The sequence below is a fragment of the Juglans microcarpa x Juglans regia genome, chromosome 1S (assembly GCF_004785595.1).
Source record: "Juglans microcarpa x Juglans regia isolate MS1-56 chromosome 1S, Jm3101_v1.0, whole genome shotgun sequence".
Taxonomy (NCBI): domain Eukaryota; kingdom Viridiplantae; phylum Streptophyta; class Magnoliopsida; order Fagales; family Juglandaceae; genus Juglans; species Juglans microcarpa x Juglans regia.
In genome coordinates this window covers 5,660,483-5,677,941 of record NC_054595.1, presented here as the reverse complement: position 1 = coordinate 5,677,941, position 17,459 = coordinate 5,660,483, and the positions used below count along the sequence as shown (strand labels likewise).

Below are 17,459 nucleotides of genomic sequence, written 5' to 3'. Positions count from 1 at the left end.
GCAAAAATTTGATTCATAAAAGTAAAAGCAACAATCCAAAGAAAACCTGGGGGGTTATCGAGCAGAGGGAGGATCGTGTCTAGTCGCGGCCTCAAGGGTGAAGACGATGGGGATGGAGGTTCAGAGGAAAGGGGGAACGACGGGGATGGAGCTTTGCGGGGTCGTGGAGAAAAGAGAATGGTTCGTGGGTATGTCGATCCAAATAACAGGGTTCGTGTGGGTTCACAGCCTCAAGGGTGAAGAGAACGGGTAGATTAGGGTTAGGGTTCGTGCGAAATAGAGGGATGAGGGGAAAGGGGTTAGGGTTCGTGCGTGGGGGAAGAAGAGAGGGATGGGATGCGGGGGAAAGGGTTAGGGTTTGTGCGTGGGGAAGAAGAGAGGGATGGGATGCGGGGGAAGGGTAGATTAGGGTTAGGGTTAGTGCGAAACAGAGGGATGCGGGGGAAGGGGTTAGGGTTCGTGCATGGGGGAAGAAGAGAGGGATGGGATGCGGGGGAAGGGTAGGGTAGATTAGGGTTCTTGCATGTGCGGGGGAAGGGATTAGGGGGGAAGAAGAGAATCGAACCATAACACTATACGACGTCGTTCAGTATTAATGCCACGTAGGCGCTAAGGCCGCAATGGGGATAAGTCGCAGTTGCATTTAGCATTTTTGTAATTTAGAACTCACATTAAATAACCGCACCTACATCTAGATAGGGCAGATACGAAATCTGGATACTCGCCCGGATGAATCCGATTTTTTGGAAATTGGGCCGAAAAAGAAAGGCCCAAATGCACATGCCTACTTGAATTGCTTGCTTTGTGGATGCTATTGTGCAACGAAGTGGAGTTGTGCGTGTGTGAAGTTTGGGGAGTTGTGTATGGTTATTCATGCAGCACGCATGCAATGTGGGGGACCGCATGAAGTGGTTTACTTCTTGAACAAAGTCCTCGAGTACATGTGAATATAATATGCAGCCTTCCTTATACAAGTTATATTATACAAGTTCTACAATTAATATCAGCCGATTAATCAATTCATTCATTTTAGCTCATAACTTTATCAGGAAGTTGTATTCTAGATTTGCTTTCCTTGTTTTGTAATCTATTTATCATCTCAATTTTCATCAAAATTATGCGAAATCTTGTGCAGAAATAGGGTTTGAGGATTTGTACTGCATAGACGAGGCACTTGAATTTTCCATGCCCTCACTCAATGCAGAAGTACTAATTTTGATGAAACACTCACGCTGTCACACAGTTCCAGTAAAAAAAAATGAAAAAAAAAATAGAAGAAAAGAAAAGAAAAGGAAAACAGAACTCGAAAACGGTATTGATTCTGCAACCTACTCAAGCCTATATACATTTTACCCTCGTTCCTTCTACCGCACAAGTATACTCAGAACGAGAGAATTATTTGGAATCATCACTCAACAATCTGCTACAGAAAGTATCTTGAAAGGAGAGTAATGCCTGGTTTATTACAAGCATTTGGGAGAAAATGTCTGGGAAAACAAAACAAAGAAAAGGTTAGGCCCACCAATTAAAAGGGCAAATCAACCTACAGCTTTAAGAAACAGGAATTGCGGGGAGGAGTCAGTGCCTGATGGTAAGCTCAGCTCTAAGATGGAGGACTCCATTGATAAAGTAGAGACTATCCTCAGCCATGAAGGAAGTCCATGGTGTGGCAAATAAGTTTCGGTAGCCGACTGCCTTGCCCCCGGTGAACGTGTAGTTGCCTTTGTATTTACTGAAAAATTCCTCGGTTGGTTTTGATCTTGCTGCAAATTCATAGTCTACTGCAAATGTCACTGACCCCTTTTCCTGCATCCCTAAAAACAGCCCAAAGCAGTGGAAAGAGCTCTGCTGGTCCATGTTGCAGTGAGCCGACAGGAAGAACCCTTGGCCACCCAGATGGAATGCCTGTGAATACACCCGTCCAGAAGGGAACAAATTTGCACACTCTTCCCGTTTCAGGTCCAGGTAAACCACGCACTGCTGTCTGGGAAATTCAAATTCTACCACCTTGACAGGGCGATACTTGTAGGCCCGCTCCACATAGCGACGGGCTGGGGTGGTGGACTCTTCTGCAACCAGAATGCGTTGGCGGTGAGGCACCTCGGCCTTAAAAAAGAGGGCCTCCATTACAAGTTTGGTTGCCACCTCATTATCAAAATCATTACAGGTTAAAACCTTCCTAAGCTTCCGGCAGCTCATGAAAGGGAAGCGAATGAAGCGTGCCAGGCGTGTGCCAAGGATATCTCTCCGCTCCTCCAGTTTTGGGTACTGATTCCTAGCCCATTTCAACACAAAGTCATACACAGTATCCTCTGATGCAACCTGGAGATCATCACTGGACAATACTGCCTCTACTCCAGCAAGGGGCAAGGCCATCACCTCTTCCTGGAACCTGGACAAAAGAGCAAAATCAGAAAATCTCGTTCATAAGCTGCCTCCCAGAAGACGAATCACATTTAATTTGACCAATGATGAAGACACCAAACAACAGAAGCAGCAGCAGCAGCAATTAAAAGAGAATTAAAAGAATTGAGGTGAGAACAGTTGTGCTTAATTAATCATTATGCCATGTTAACCTTGCCAATGGTTGTGTGGGTCAACTTTGCTATAATACCGTATTACATCTTAAATGATTTCACAACGGAAGGATCAATTTCTCTTGCTTAATCAAGCCAAAGATATAGGTAGATATTGCAAGGTGAACTGTTAAAACTAAGGATAAGTTTATGGCCCAACAGCAGACTGCAAAATGTGTGATTTTATTCATGTAACCAACATGAAAAAACAAGAGCAAATCGCATGACACATGAAATAAGAGGATAATTAATGAAAAGGATTCTTCAAAAGTCTTCGGCTGGCATCATAATTTTTATTCACATGATTCAATTTGAAGGACAGACTAACAAGAAAAATCCCAATGTGACAGCAGTATCCCATTTTGAACTACGACAGCAAAACCCAATCACAGACATCACTAAAGAAAATAGTTGAGCACAAAAGATGTTTCAGAATGTCGATAACGACATATGCAAGGGTAACGTGTGATCTACTTTAGCTCTTCATAGTAAAATCCAATGCTATCAAACCCTAATAGAACCGACAAGAGGGAAGACCGGAAAATAAAATCCAATGTATAGTGTACTAAGTAGAACTTACTTGGTGATGTCCTTATAGTAGGCAGCAAGGTACTGCTTTGCAGTGTCAGTCAATGGCTGGACCGCTTCACCGATTAAAACACTGGAAGGAAGCTCAAGATAATGCAATGCAGACTCAGGTGTCATTGGCATATTCCGCAATAGTCGACTGCAATACCTCATGCAAGAGGCGACCTCATATTTGTCTGCAGCCATAAGAACGTCCAGCAAAGCAGGAGCTGTAGTGACAGATAAGGTATTGATGTACATAAAATTCAGTAGCTCCATGAGGGCAACTTCTTCTGTTCCAGGGCAGAAAAGTAAAAGGGCTGTAAGTTGAATTAGTCATTCACAACCAAGAAGGTAATGGTTTCGTGAGAAAACAGGAAGTTTATGATATTTCATTATACCGGAGGCATTGATGGTAAGGGTTACGTGTCGCTGCTCTGACTCTCTCATCCCATTTGAGAATAACTACAATAAATAAAAGGAAATGAAAGACCATCCAGCAAGCATCACAAGTAACTGCATGTAAAACCACTTGAGGTAATATCTAACCTATACCTTATAGAAGAATGGACTTTTGGCTGCCAAAATAGGAGAGCTAATATGCAATGTTTTAACTCTTAAAACTGCAGGACAATCCGTGATCCAACTAGAATCATTGCTATTTCCAGCTTCATCACCTACAAAAAAAAAGAGCATGCTTGAGACACATCCACTGATTAAGTTCTTAGATTAAGAAGAAGATTAACAATTTACGCGTAAACACTCTTCGTCTCACCCCATTAGGTTATGTTTGGATGATATTGCAGTTGGTGAAGTTGTAAACAGAAGGGTCTCAATTCAAATGAAATATATACTTACTTGAATAAAAAACAACACCAAAGGGGACCATTCTATTTAAGATTGATACTTACCTGAACGTGATTCTTCACTCATTGCATCTACTTCCTCATCTGGGTTTTCACAGCCTGCACCATCATCCATATCAGGCTGGTTACAGTTCAAAATTTGCTCCTCAGGGCATGCAGTGAGATCCAGAACTGTAAAACAGATGGTAACCACCAAGCATTAATTAAGCAAGACAGCAAACAAGCATACACAGTGACATTAGATGGAATAAATTATAAAGATAAGCATGCATGCTACACCAACAATCAATCTTTTGGATAAGTTGTCCACCATCAATAAACCATAATCCCAAGCTATTGAGAAGCATGTTTTACTAAATACAGGGTATAGAAGAGATACACATGAACATTTTTTTGATAGGTAATTGGAAAATATATTGATCTGAACAATAAGCATAGCCCAAGTACACAAGACGTATAAAAGAGAAACACCTTATTGATAAATAGAAAGATTAACAGTAGAAAGATAATGGTATTAGAAACTAGCGAGAGAGAGAGAGAGAGAGATTGTCAACTTTCCAAAAAGGATGTCATACTCGAGCACCTATGATTTTGAAATTAGGGATTTTTCATTTTGTCTTAAATTTCCTGATTTTAGCTTCTGTTTGACTGTTTTAAAGATTTAATTGGTTGTATTAAGTGCTGATTGTTATGCTAGGCAAGTGGTAAAACTTTCCAAAACTGAGTTGATTTTTATCTGGACTGTTATTTATAGCAGTAGGAAACTTCCTCAAATAGGAATTCTTAAAATCAAGAACTCATGCCTTCTTAAAAACCATCAAAGGAAGCTTCTTAGAAGTCCTTAAAACCCTATTCAGCTTTAATGCAACCCAAGAAAAGCGGAACTTTTTCTTATAAAGAGGACCCTCAATCTCATTATTTCAACTCAGCCATAATTCCCCCTATGATATTGTCCCTTTTCAGCCCCTACAACTCAAAGGATTTCATAAATTCGCAGCCTTTTCCTCCCTTAACAAAATCCTATCTGTTGGGCACCCTTTGGTGATTTAGGTGAGTTCTCATCTTCAATTTTTTAGAGAACGTCCAAGACTACCATCCAGCAACTAAATCAGCGTGATAACACTCAGTTTTCTGCTTCTTTTGCACTCCTACAGCACCTCTTTCAAGTTTTATTAATCTCTAGGGGCTGCAACTCTTTATGCAATCTCTAAGTTGATCCAAGGTAAGTCTTCTCAAGCAATCACCCTAGAACTAGAAATTTCCTATCTGTTACACATCTAATCTATTCATTGTTTTTGTATGTTGAAACACAGAACCCTGAGGCTAGATAATGCAAAGGCCGAGTTTTGTCTAGGAAACGCAAGCGGACAGATTCTATCATTTGATTCATTGTTCAAGGCTTTTGGAGGCTAGTAAAGGTTTGCTCAGGCGTGGTTTTTAACATATATAAGTGTGATACTATGATAGATGTATAATACACCCATTATAGAAGTAAGATTTTTGTTAATAGTGTTAGATTTTATACATGCTGTCCAAGAACGAAATAAGCTGGTTTCCTTGTGTTTACAGTTTAAAATTCACGTCTCAGCATGTCACACCCATGATCATAGACTTCATCAGCTATGCAGTTTATATGTGGTATAATTTTCATACATTTAGTTAAAGGCAAGAGTAAGCCATTGTAGGTAATTCTGAAACACTGTGACCTCGAAGTGTTTGCTGTTTGGATTCTTTTTAGGAACTGTGATACGAACTTAAGGCCAAAGTTTTGACCTCAATAAGTCACCCTTGGAGTGACTCAAACCCCTCGGGTATTAGGACAGAACCTTGGTGTTATAAGAGGTAAAACTCCACAACCACATACCTGTAGAACAGTCATGCACACGCACCACCATTTTGAGACCTCAAAGAAAGCCTAAGGCCATCTGAGCCATACTCCAAAAGGATTAGTGAATAGTACAAATAGAGGCACTTGGAATCATTATAAAGAGCAAGAACTTTTCCATTCCAAGCAATGTGGGATTCCATTCACTACCTATATTCACTCAATATGGTCTCACAATCTCCCTCCCCCCACAAATTCCTGATGTCCTTGTTGGGCCATTGTATTATAGGTGGCATGGCTCAAAGTCCCATATTTCTGGTTGGGATTGACTCTAATACCATTTGTAGTGACCTTAGGAAAACCCAAGCGATATCTGGGTCATAGTTCAAAAGACTTAGTCAATAGTACAATTAGAACCCATTGGAATCATTATAAAAAGTAATAATTTCTCCCTCCCAAGCAATGTAGGATCCTATTTTACCACCTATATTCACTCAATATGGAGTATCACATTTACTGTCAGAGCCTAAGTTCAGACCAAACATGAAGCCTTAAAGCAGTAACAAACTCTAGAAAGTACACCCACAAGACACATATTAGAGGGCCCTAAAGTCATCACTATGTTTGCTGGAAATTTCAGCACATGCCCCTTTGTCATTTAGCCAAGAAACCAAGTGTGTGGCAATTGACAGCAGCAATTCAACTAAGTGACCCTAAGTAACCTTTTTAGAGACCTATCATTTGGAGAATAGTTGAGGTGAGTGGTGTTAGGTTTAGCACATTGCGATGCATGAAAGCAAGTTGATGCTCACTACCTTTAAACCAGATCTGTTTCTACTTACAAAAGCATGAATAAAAGACTCAAAGACATTATCAGGAGCAACCGTTTTTTTATCGGACTAAGAAAATGAGGTAAGTATAAATGATCATGCCTTTAATGAGTACAGTAAAATGTTCTGTAATTGAAAAGTGTTATTTAAGCTTTTTTTAAGTAGGCAAAAGTGTTGTTTAAGCTATATGCTATGATATTGTTAGCGTTTCATGTAAACCATTTTTTATGCACCTATGAAATGATATGTTATGCAAGTAAAGTTTGATGATGACATGGTGCATGTGCTGTTTATTATGTCATGACCATGATTATATTTACGTTATGAAATTATACCAATGTTCTGATATAAAAGCTAAGAGATTTATGATTATGTTCATGTTATAAATGTTATAAAAAAAGTTGCGATATGAAGGTTATGAGAAAAGAAATGTTAATAGAAGGCATGTTATGAAGGCTTATATGTTGGCCATGTAATGATGCTTGATACTGATGCAAAGTTATGAATTGGTGTGCAAGCAACACTAAAGAACATTGAAAATGTGTGGTACACCTAGGATGACAACATCCAATAGTATAACGGTGCCCCTTGTGGCCACAGGAGGTGAGCTCGGTGGACAACCTTACACACAAGTGGGTTAAAGTGAATGGCCATTAAACAAGTATAGATTTTTTTTAGATCAGTAATAAGGCTAGATTAATATGATAAGCATTGATTTGATATGCATGATACGAATGTTTAAAGTGATTAAGCATTCTTTCAGAGGTAAATTCTGCACTGAAGTATCGTTTGTTTTCAATTGCTTAAAATTGCTACGTTCTGCTTTACTACTTAAAAAATGAAATAAGGTTTGAGGTATTCACATTTATAGTATGGTTGAGGTATTTACATTTATAGATCTCTTATTACCTGGTACTACGTGAAATTGTAGCATTCCTAACCTTACGGGAAAGGGGGATTACCTAGGTAGAGAAGAAATCGATTACCTAGGTAGAAAACAAATCCTAAAATAAAGAATATTTGTCAAACCGTCGACATTCTCTAAATTACCAAACTGGAAGCAATTGAGCCGTAGCCAAGTTTGTCTTCTCATTGGATACTGCCTTCTAACATAAGAACAGTGATGTTAGTTCTGAAAATGAATTTAGGGTTTGCATGACAACATACTAAAGGATTGAAGAGAAATAGTGTGCCCATCCCCATTCCAGGATCCCACAATGAACCAATATCAAAGCTACGGAACCCTAGCCTGCTAGCCCCCACTTCTCTGTCATTGTCATCTCCTCCTTTCGCCATCGCCTCCATTCCCTTCTGTTCGTCACTGCTCTATTCCTTCCCCTCCATTTGTCACCGCCTTATTTCTTCTCAGATTGCCGTTGGATCTCTGGGTGAGTTTGCCGGAAGCTCTCAAAAGCAGCTCTAGCCGAGGCCGACAAGGATAGTGGTGGCAGCCCTGGCTCACGGGTTCTGACTTTTTCATCTGCACAGGTCAAAACCCACCATCTATCCTCTGTAATTTTTTCGATCTGCTTGGTTTTCTTTCACCATCTAGAAATCAGAGGCCTGGATGCTGTCAACCCTTGATACAATCGGCTTTTGTGGGTTCACTTACTTTCGTCGGTGTATGGGTTTGTCATTTGGATGTTTGAAGCTTTGATAAACTGATACTTTCGTCAGTATATGGCTTTTAGGATATATCAACCAAAAGGTAAAACAAGGCATAGAAATCATTTCATAAAGCGAAAGAGTTTTAAAATCATTTGTTCATCTTAAATGAGCTTTCTAGCATTCGACTCCACACCATTGAATAAAAGTTGCTTTAACCTATATGTTGGCATGGTGCATATCTGAATATAAAAGAAATAAGATTTCAAGTAACAGAGCTATTACTTTCTGGTTGTAGCATTAATACCAATATATCTTTTTTATATGTAAGAATCTTTATTGAATCGAATGAGCATTAATATCAATATGCATGATTCTTGTGAGAAACAATCATTATATGCATGATTCTTGATCTTATTTGCTAGCTTTTCGTGTGCAGAAGAGTCTATCTCTCCATTCATTCATTCGTCTTTTTCAAGAGGGAAGTTGTGGCATGAGAATACTACACAAGTAATTAATTAGAGATAGAACACATCTGCCTCTCTCTTGTGATCAACTCCAATGTATTACTCTTATATATTTATATATATATATATACACACTCACAGAAACCATGTGATCCGATCAACATTTCATTTTTGCTTTCTAGTATCTGAATCAAAATGCATGTGATCTTAGAGTTTTCTAGTGATTTCAGCAGAGAGCTAGCTGGCTGGCTAGCTAAGAGAGTAGTATTGAATTCTATTAGCAAATTAAAAGCACATTGCTGCTGTTACTGAGTTTGACATCATTGATTTGAAGACTGTAAACTCTACCACTTTACAAGGAGTTATAAGCCTTTTGCAGATTGAATTTTCTATTTTTGGTTTGAATATAAACTTTCTATGATCTTTGATGTGATCTCTTTGAGTTGTTAACAACTAAAATTATGACCTTTGATGAAAAGAAAAATCTCATAAAGCATCAATTGACAGCCTTCAATAATTTTTGCAATGGATATAATTACAAGACAAGTGTCTAAGACCATGAGTAAATACAAATTATCAAAGTTTGGAGATGATCCTTACTAAGTTTGAAATGACTTCCCAAAGGTGTGCCCACTAGTTTAGCTTTATCCATATTGAACTTGTTGAGCACTCTTCTAACATACATTGCGTCTCAATGTGCATTTGACTCTGTTTCTGATAATTCTCATGCTAGAGATTTGCTTTGCAACTCCCAAATCCTTGATTGCAAACTATTTTGACAACATTTTTTCAAATCATTGATCTCCTCACTACTGGACCTTGCAATATGCATATCATCCACGTACAACAATAGAATAATATAAGAATTGTCAAAATGCCTAACATAACAATAAAAGTCTACCTAACATCTGATGTAACCAAAATTGCGCATGAAGTTGTCAAACTTTTTGTACCACTGCCTTGAAGCTTACTTTGGGCCATACAAGCTCTTCTTTAATTTGCAAACGAGACTCGCATTTCCTTGTACTGTGAACTCCTCTGGTTGGTGCACCATGAAAAATGTTGTTTTCACATCTAACTACTCAAGATGTAAATTCTTTGTAGCCATCATTCTCAATACTAACATGATTGTTGTAATTTTCACAATCGGACATAAACATTCAGAGTAATCAATGTCTCTCTTCTATTGAAACCCCTTCACAACGAATCTAGCTTTATAACTCTTGTTGCCATTATGTTGTCTTTAATTGATATACCCACTTTTTGTGCATAGCTTTCTTCCTTGCTAGAAGTTCAGTTAGCCCTGGTTCCCTAATAGAGAGTCCATCTCATCCTTCACTACTAACAGAGAGTCCATCTCTACGGCTCACACCATCAATCAACAGAATATAGTTCAAGGTGGATGAAAAATGTTGTGGAGGTCTAGTAGTCCTGGATGACTTATGAACAGCAAATGTAAGCATACACGGCTCTGCGTCTGACTGTGGAACAATAGGAATGGGAGCACTAGGCTCACCCTTTGTGTCCCTCAAACTTTTGTTCTACTTTGTGGAACAATAGGAATGGAAACTACATATGTGGTATCTACTGTTGCACTACACTTGTCCTTGTACATGAATTTCTCATTAAAAATCACATTCCTATTGATGAATTTCCGATTATGATCATTCAAAAAGCGATAGCCAAATGACTCATCTCCATGGTTGATGAAGAAATACTCTCTTGATTTGGCATCAAGCTTGCTGCAAGCATCAAAATCAATATGAATATAAGAAACACAACCAAAAACTTTTAAGTGAGAAAGTCTCACCTCCTTCCCGCTCCAAACCTCCTCAAATAAACCAATCAAATAAACTGGTTAACCAAGATGAATCAATCTGCACTCTAAATGAGTTGATAGACCATGGTTAATCAGATAAACTGCAGTGTTAACTGCAACTGCCGAGAATGTTGGTTGTAACCCAGCATGTAACCTCATGCTCCTAGCTTGCTCATTGATGGTCCCTGTTCACACATATTAAGATCAACCAATTTCAGTTCTGCTAGCTTTTCCTTTGACAAGTGTACCTTCATCCCATATGATCAAGCTTGTGGTGCCATAGCTCTGCATTATTCTCAGCTTCAGTGATAGCAATCATATCGTTTGATCCCAATGTCACATACAGAGTACTGATTTCTGACCACGAGCAAAAACCATCGCTCTTTTTGTAACCTTCCATATACCACCCAAAAAAACTATCAAATAACCATCATCATCAAGTTGTCCAACAGAGATCAGGTTTTTTTGTAGCTCAAGAACATGTCTGACTTTCTGCAAAGTCCACACATTTTTGTTTGGGAGTATAATGCACACATCTCCCAATCCGACAACATCTAGCTTCTCTATCAGCCAAATACACCTTACAAAAGTCAACAACAACATAATTCTACATAATTTCTCGGTGTGAAATGAGGCTCCAAACTCCAACACCAAATCATCAACAGGACTATGAACCACAAGAAGTAGAGCATTCTGAACTTCCTCAATCACCACATTTGCAGCGTCATTCTCAGTCTTCTTCAGACTTCTATAATTTCTTTTGAAGTGACCCGTCTTGCCAAAACTCCAGCAAGTACTTCGTTGCCCAGACCTTAACTTGCTCCTGTCCTTATTTCTTCTCTCTTTTCACCTACCCTTATTTGAGTTTCTGCCATGTCTTCTGCCCCAAGTGTCAATATTAGAGGCAGAACCCGAACCCAGAGTCTCACCAGAATCTCTCATGGACATCTCCTCAGCAAGAATCAAATATCAAATATCATCATATTTCAACTTCGATTTTCTGGCAAAATTACTCTGTCATTCTCATGGCCACTCGACAATTCGGCAATGAGGCCAACGAAATCAATGCCTAAATCTCATCATCAAACTTAATCTCAACAGATGACAATTGATTTGTGATAGTGTTAAAACCATTCATATGTTGTACAACAAGCGTACCTTCTACCATTTTCCTTGACAACGTTATGTGCAATTGACCTTGATAGAGTCAATTGAATGACACTCAGAACTTGTCAATTTAATAGGTTCCAATCTGCATCTTCCATGCTATCCGGCTTCTTCCCAACAGAGGAAAATGAAGTCTCCTCCCATAGAGATAAACCTCGATCTGCATCCACCAATACTCAAAATTTGTGCCGTCCAACTTCTCGATTCTAGACACCTTCACTTCTTCTCCGGCTGTCGTTCTCGCTCAAACCAGAACCCGGCTCTGATACCAATTGTTTGGAATCAATCACATACAAAGTTTACGTGGTTCGACAATATGCCTATACTCACGAAACTGCATAGGATTTTATTTCAGATGATAAGCAAATACAGTGTGGCGGTCATACAAGAAAATTACACAATATATAGTAAACCCTAATAAGCGGGTCGGGTCGGATCAAGAGCCAAAACCGCCCAAGCTACCGTTCCACAACCCAAGCCTCATTTAAAACCCACCAAAAATCCACAACAGATTATTGTCAGTTAGGCATCAAACCAAACCGCCAAACACAACCAAGTTCCACACATAGAAGCCCAACGCCATGAATGCAACAAGGAACCACAAGGGAGTACTATTTACCAAGATTGAGAAACACATTGAGGAATTACAATGAGCTATCCAATTGCATCATTTCTCCCCAACGTCGCACCTCAACATATTGAGCAAGAAACCCCAATTCGCATGCTCTTCGTCCCTTTTATATCTAATTTACAACACGCTCCTGGCTCTCCATATACTTGGGCTCTTGCCTATTTTTATGATCAATGGAATTTGATTTACTGATAAAAAAATTGGGCTCCTGGCTCTCCAGGTCTCACCATTCTATCAAGACATTCAATAGCAATCAAAGCAAAATCAAGAGTCAACGTTCTTCAACAAATACATAATGGGATTTGAACATAGCTGTCACCAACACTAATTTTAACCTATTAGCAAGAAATTTGACAATAATTTATTAACTCCATTTATGAGGCTAATAGGTCGAAATCCTTGATGGTCTCTTTGAAATGGGGCAAAAAAAAAAAAAAAATTGCATTAAGGGCTTGTTTGGAAAGTGAGATAATCTCATCTCATCTAAAAATTTCCCATAAATTCCTTCCCAATCATCACTCAAATACAAACACTTTTCAATTTCAAATCTACCCACGGATGAGTAGCCTAAGTGGTAAAGGCGAACTTGTGTGCATGTGCCTCATGGGTTCGATTGCCCCTACGATCAAACTGCAATTTAAGTGGGAGGCCATGGCGGTGGGTTGTTGTTCGAGTCTCTTCAAGGGTTTAGGTTCCATGGGTGAGTCCTAAGGGCTCTTTAGTGGGGTGGTTCCCCCGTCATAAAAAAAATCAGATCTTCAACTTTTTCATCTAATCATTACTACTTTCTCAGACTTCCAAACAAAACACAAAAAATAATACAATTTTTTCAAACTTCAAAACAAAAATAATATTTTAACAATTTTTTTTTATTGGCTTGATTGTCCGGGAACAACACCCTGACTAATCCTAAGGGTTCATAGGCCCTCGGTAAGAAGTTTTCCGCATGTGCATCTCAGGCAATTCAAGGAAAAAATCCTCCAGTCCAATGGCCTCTAGAGATTGTTTGCACCCAAGGGAATTTAAACCTTAGACCTAAAGGGAGCATACCCCCAAGCTCAAGGCCTTTACCACTTGAGCCAACCCCTAGGGGTTTTATATTCTAACAATATTTTAATGTTATAATATTTTTATTCAACTTTTTCTCTCTTATTTCCCAAAACCCAATAAAATATCTTCACTCAAATCATTTCACTACTTTTCACAAAACATTTCACTACTATTCACAAAATTCTCATCTCATCTCATTACCCAAGCATCCCCTAAGACTACTTTCAAAGTTTTCTTTGGCATGAAAGTCGTGGAAAACATTCACACATCCCAACAACTTGAGAAAACGACATTAACCATTTGTGTTCACAGCCTTGTCATCATATAGGGCTTCACCACCTTCAAAACATCAGTTTCCTCAAACCATCTTTCTAACCAAATAGCCTCTTACCTTCTAAATCATAATATAGTCCATCCAACCTAGGCCTACAACTAAACTGTTCGGTATAGAAATTCAGGTGTGGATAACCCAGGGACCAGATTTGGATATGAAATAGAGAGCTAGGGCTCTAATCATAGAGGGGTCACACAATCAACTATTCAAGCTCAATCAGCACACTTCCTTTCAGATTTTCAATACTTCAAGCATAACAATATCAAAATGCATGTCACCAAACGGCATAGAAAGCAATAACAATGTCCAGTTGCAAGGCAAGTGTATCACATGACAAGGGTAAAACGCTATTAAGGCCATATCTCTTCTAACTCTAGTCCCTGGATTACAGATAAATCAATTCTCAAGTACCTTTCAGTGCAATCATATGACCCAAAGAGTCTAACTTTCTTGTTTTCTCAAAAATCCTACAATGCAAGACCTAAGGAAATACCTCATTACCACAATTCGCAGAGCAAAGTAGCAGAAAGGTTGAAATTCAACAGCCCCGATTAGTTGGAATTAAGGATTGGTTTAGTGCCTTTTAACTGTTTAGTCAAAAAAATAAGTAATGCTCCATGGTCGAATCAAAAGTGATGTAAAAGAAAAGCATTACTGATTGTTCTAGATTGTTTTATGATTTCCTATAACCTCTAGCACTATGACACTATGTTAGTCGGCCAGTTGACTTGAGTTTTTATTCAGTTCTACCATAAAAGGGGATCCATTCCAAGAACCAAAACAACATTCCCAACGGATTGATATCTCAGTATATCTTCGTGTGAACAACTTTATACAAAACCAAACAGAGACCCAGTAAATCAAATGATAAAACAAAAAAAAAAAAAAAAAACCAACAACTTCCTTACAAACCAAATTGAAACATAGAAAATTAAACGGAGATCTTTAAGCTTTCTAATATCTATTCAAATATCTTGTTCACGCATCCAGATACAAAAGAATACAAGAAAATTATTTTAAGCAAACCGAAGCTCATAGAATCAACTAGCCATTTAACCTGTTCCAAGTTGCAATTCTTCCGATAAATATAAACAGAGTATTTCCTCTAATAAGCTCAAACTTCCATAGAAACCAAAAAGATACTTACCTGTTTCTTTCTTGATATCCTCTCGCCTCCGCTTCCGGTGCCTGGCCCAATCGGCAATACTGGTGCACCCCTCCGAATCGGGCCCATTTTCGGCCGGGTCAGCCACGATCTCGATCCTGAGCACCCGGTCGGAAAAGTTGCTGTCGTTGAAAGCGAATCCAAAATCGGCTTCCCCAGCCGATGGACCCCGCGAGAAATCGGAGTCCATCACCGACCTCGGGTCGAAAAGATCCGTATTCATATCCAAATTCCTCATTCCCCAGGAACCCACAAGCCCCAACCGATCCAGAAGACGTCGAAGCGTGCCGAACTCAATCGCCGGAGTATCGAGAGGCTCGCGTGGTGTTGGGAGGGGTCTGTCTGTAGTGTTCGATGAGATGATGTTTTAGAGGCAGCTAATAAATCTTTCGGAGCAGGATTCAAGGACGGCTTTATACCATTTATTATTATTATTATTATTATGTCATCTGTGAATGTTTTTTTCCTTTTCAATTTTGATTTTGTTATGTAGTTTTTCTTTTTCCTGTTGTTTGGGTGTCTCTGACTTGGATTCATCATGTATTTGATCATGGTCAAGTGAGGTAGCCTTTGATTGTTTTTTGGTTTTTTTATTTAACTATAAATTACTTTATTAAGGGGTTTTTCTTCTTAGTATTGCCTTTTTTTTTTCTTCTCTGTTTTGAGTTCTCTAGAAAGAGCCAGGTGAGCTCAATGATGTCAAGAACTGTAATTTGTCAAGGTTGTTGTTTTAGACCAGAAAATGAAAGGGACAATGACCTGTTTAAATAACTAATGATAAATGTCATATTAGGTGGCTGTTTTTGTTATACCAAAACATGAGTGCAATTAGGCCTACTCCTATTAGTTTCGAGCATAAACAACTGCCTGTATTATGATCCTACACATTATTTATATATATATATATATATATATTGATATATATATGATATTTATTAAAAGAATAAGAAAAAGGTTTCATGTTCTTGATACTCTCTTAGAGCACTGGCACTCGCTTAGCCAAATGTCTATGAAAGTCATATTTTAAAGAATGTCCACTAAATTTCTACTATATTGAATTAGCTAAACATAATTCATTTAGAAGATGAGTTACAGTAACTTCATCTCTAAAGTCATATATGAAGAGAACTGTAGCATTTTCATTCTACTATTTTATTATTTCTTATGTTTCTCTTTTCCTTCCCTCTATGTAATTTCATCCGTAGAATTACGATGCACTTTCCTATTATTAATTATATTTTTATAAAATAATATTAATCATCTTTCTTTTAATATTATTAATTATTTTTGTATCTATCTATAATCATGCAAAAATTATAATAATATGAGAAAATATGAATAAACTTTTTATTAATTATTTATATAGTACAAAATAATGCAATAATCTTATCTAATAACAAATTATAATAAAAGTAATGTTCATCTATATAATTTAATTAAAGAAATATTAATAATGATATTTTATTATTATAGAGAGTGTGATGGCTAATCCAACGTAAACTTTAAGTTTTGAGTGATTGACTAAAAATAAAAAAAGTTTCGTATTAGTCAAATTTTGAAAGTTGGTATTACTAATCAATCCAATACAGAAAGTGTAATGAATAATTCAATGTAAACTTTAAGTTTTAAGTGATTGACTAAAAATAAAAAAGTTTATTAGTCAAATTTTGCAAATTGGCATTACTTATCAATCCAATGCCAAGAAAAAGTAAAGAAAATCCAAAGGTGGTTTAATACACGTTTCTGACCGGCATTGGTTTGGTGACTTGATGTTGTGAGTTGGTTAAAAAAGTCAGTCTGTGTTGTAGTCACTGGGAAAATTCTTGCAATAGGATTGACAAAACTCAATCCATCCCTTTCTTCATCCTTAAAAGAGCTCTCATAAACTCGAGTTGAGAATAATTAAGTTATGTTTGGATATTAAAGTGAGTTAAATTGAGTTGAATTGAGATAATAAAATATTATTAAAATATTATTTTTTAATATTATTATTATTTTAAGATTTGAAAAAGTTGAATTGTTTATTATATTTTGTATTAGAATTTAAAAAAGTTGTAATAATGAGTTGAAATAGGTTGATGATCCAAACGAAGCTAGTCTTTCAATGGTTTCCTGCAATATAAATGATTTATACAGTTTCAAATAGATAAATTACATATAAATTTTTGTAAAAAAGTAGATCCCACATAAAAATATATATATATAAAAAAACTATTATTTATTAATGAGACCCACTTTTTTACGAATGATTTGTACGAAACTTATCTATTTAAGACTTATACCTAACATTACTCTTCCTACAAATCTCCAAAATTATCTTTCCTATTATTTTCATCTCGTGTCTATATATAGTCAATGTTTCATTATTTCTTGACGTGACATCCAAAATACTAAAAAAAATTAAAATATATTTCCAAGAAGCTGTGGGATTTTTAGAAAAGGGTAGAAAACTAAATTTTTAATAAATTATATTAATATCAATTTGATCAGTTTTTGGTGAATTGAGTTAAAGATTGAATCGATAATTTTCAATTATTAGATTTGGAGGCCACCGATT

General features: G+C 37.4%; 1 protein-coding gene across 1 annotated transcript; it reads right to left on the bottom strand.

Moving 5' to 3' along the window:
* Positions 1–1,299: 1,299 nt before the first annotated feature.
* Positions 1,300–15,314, bottom strand: LOC121247618 (BTB/POZ domain-containing protein POB1-like). Its single transcript, XM_041145995.1, has 6 exons — positions 14,885–15,314; positions 4,055–4,180; positions 3,699–3,820; positions 3,545–3,608; positions 3,157–3,436; positions 1,300–2,392 (listed from the first exon to the last, which is right to left on the bottom strand). The coding sequence occupies exons 1-6, from the start codon at positions 15,138–15,140 to the stop codon at positions 1,579–1,581; spliced, it is 1,662 nt and encodes a 553-aa protein (XP_041001929.1). The 5' UTR covers positions 15,141–15,314; the 3' UTR covers positions 1,300–1,578.
* Positions 15,315–17,459: the final 2,145 nt, after the last annotated feature.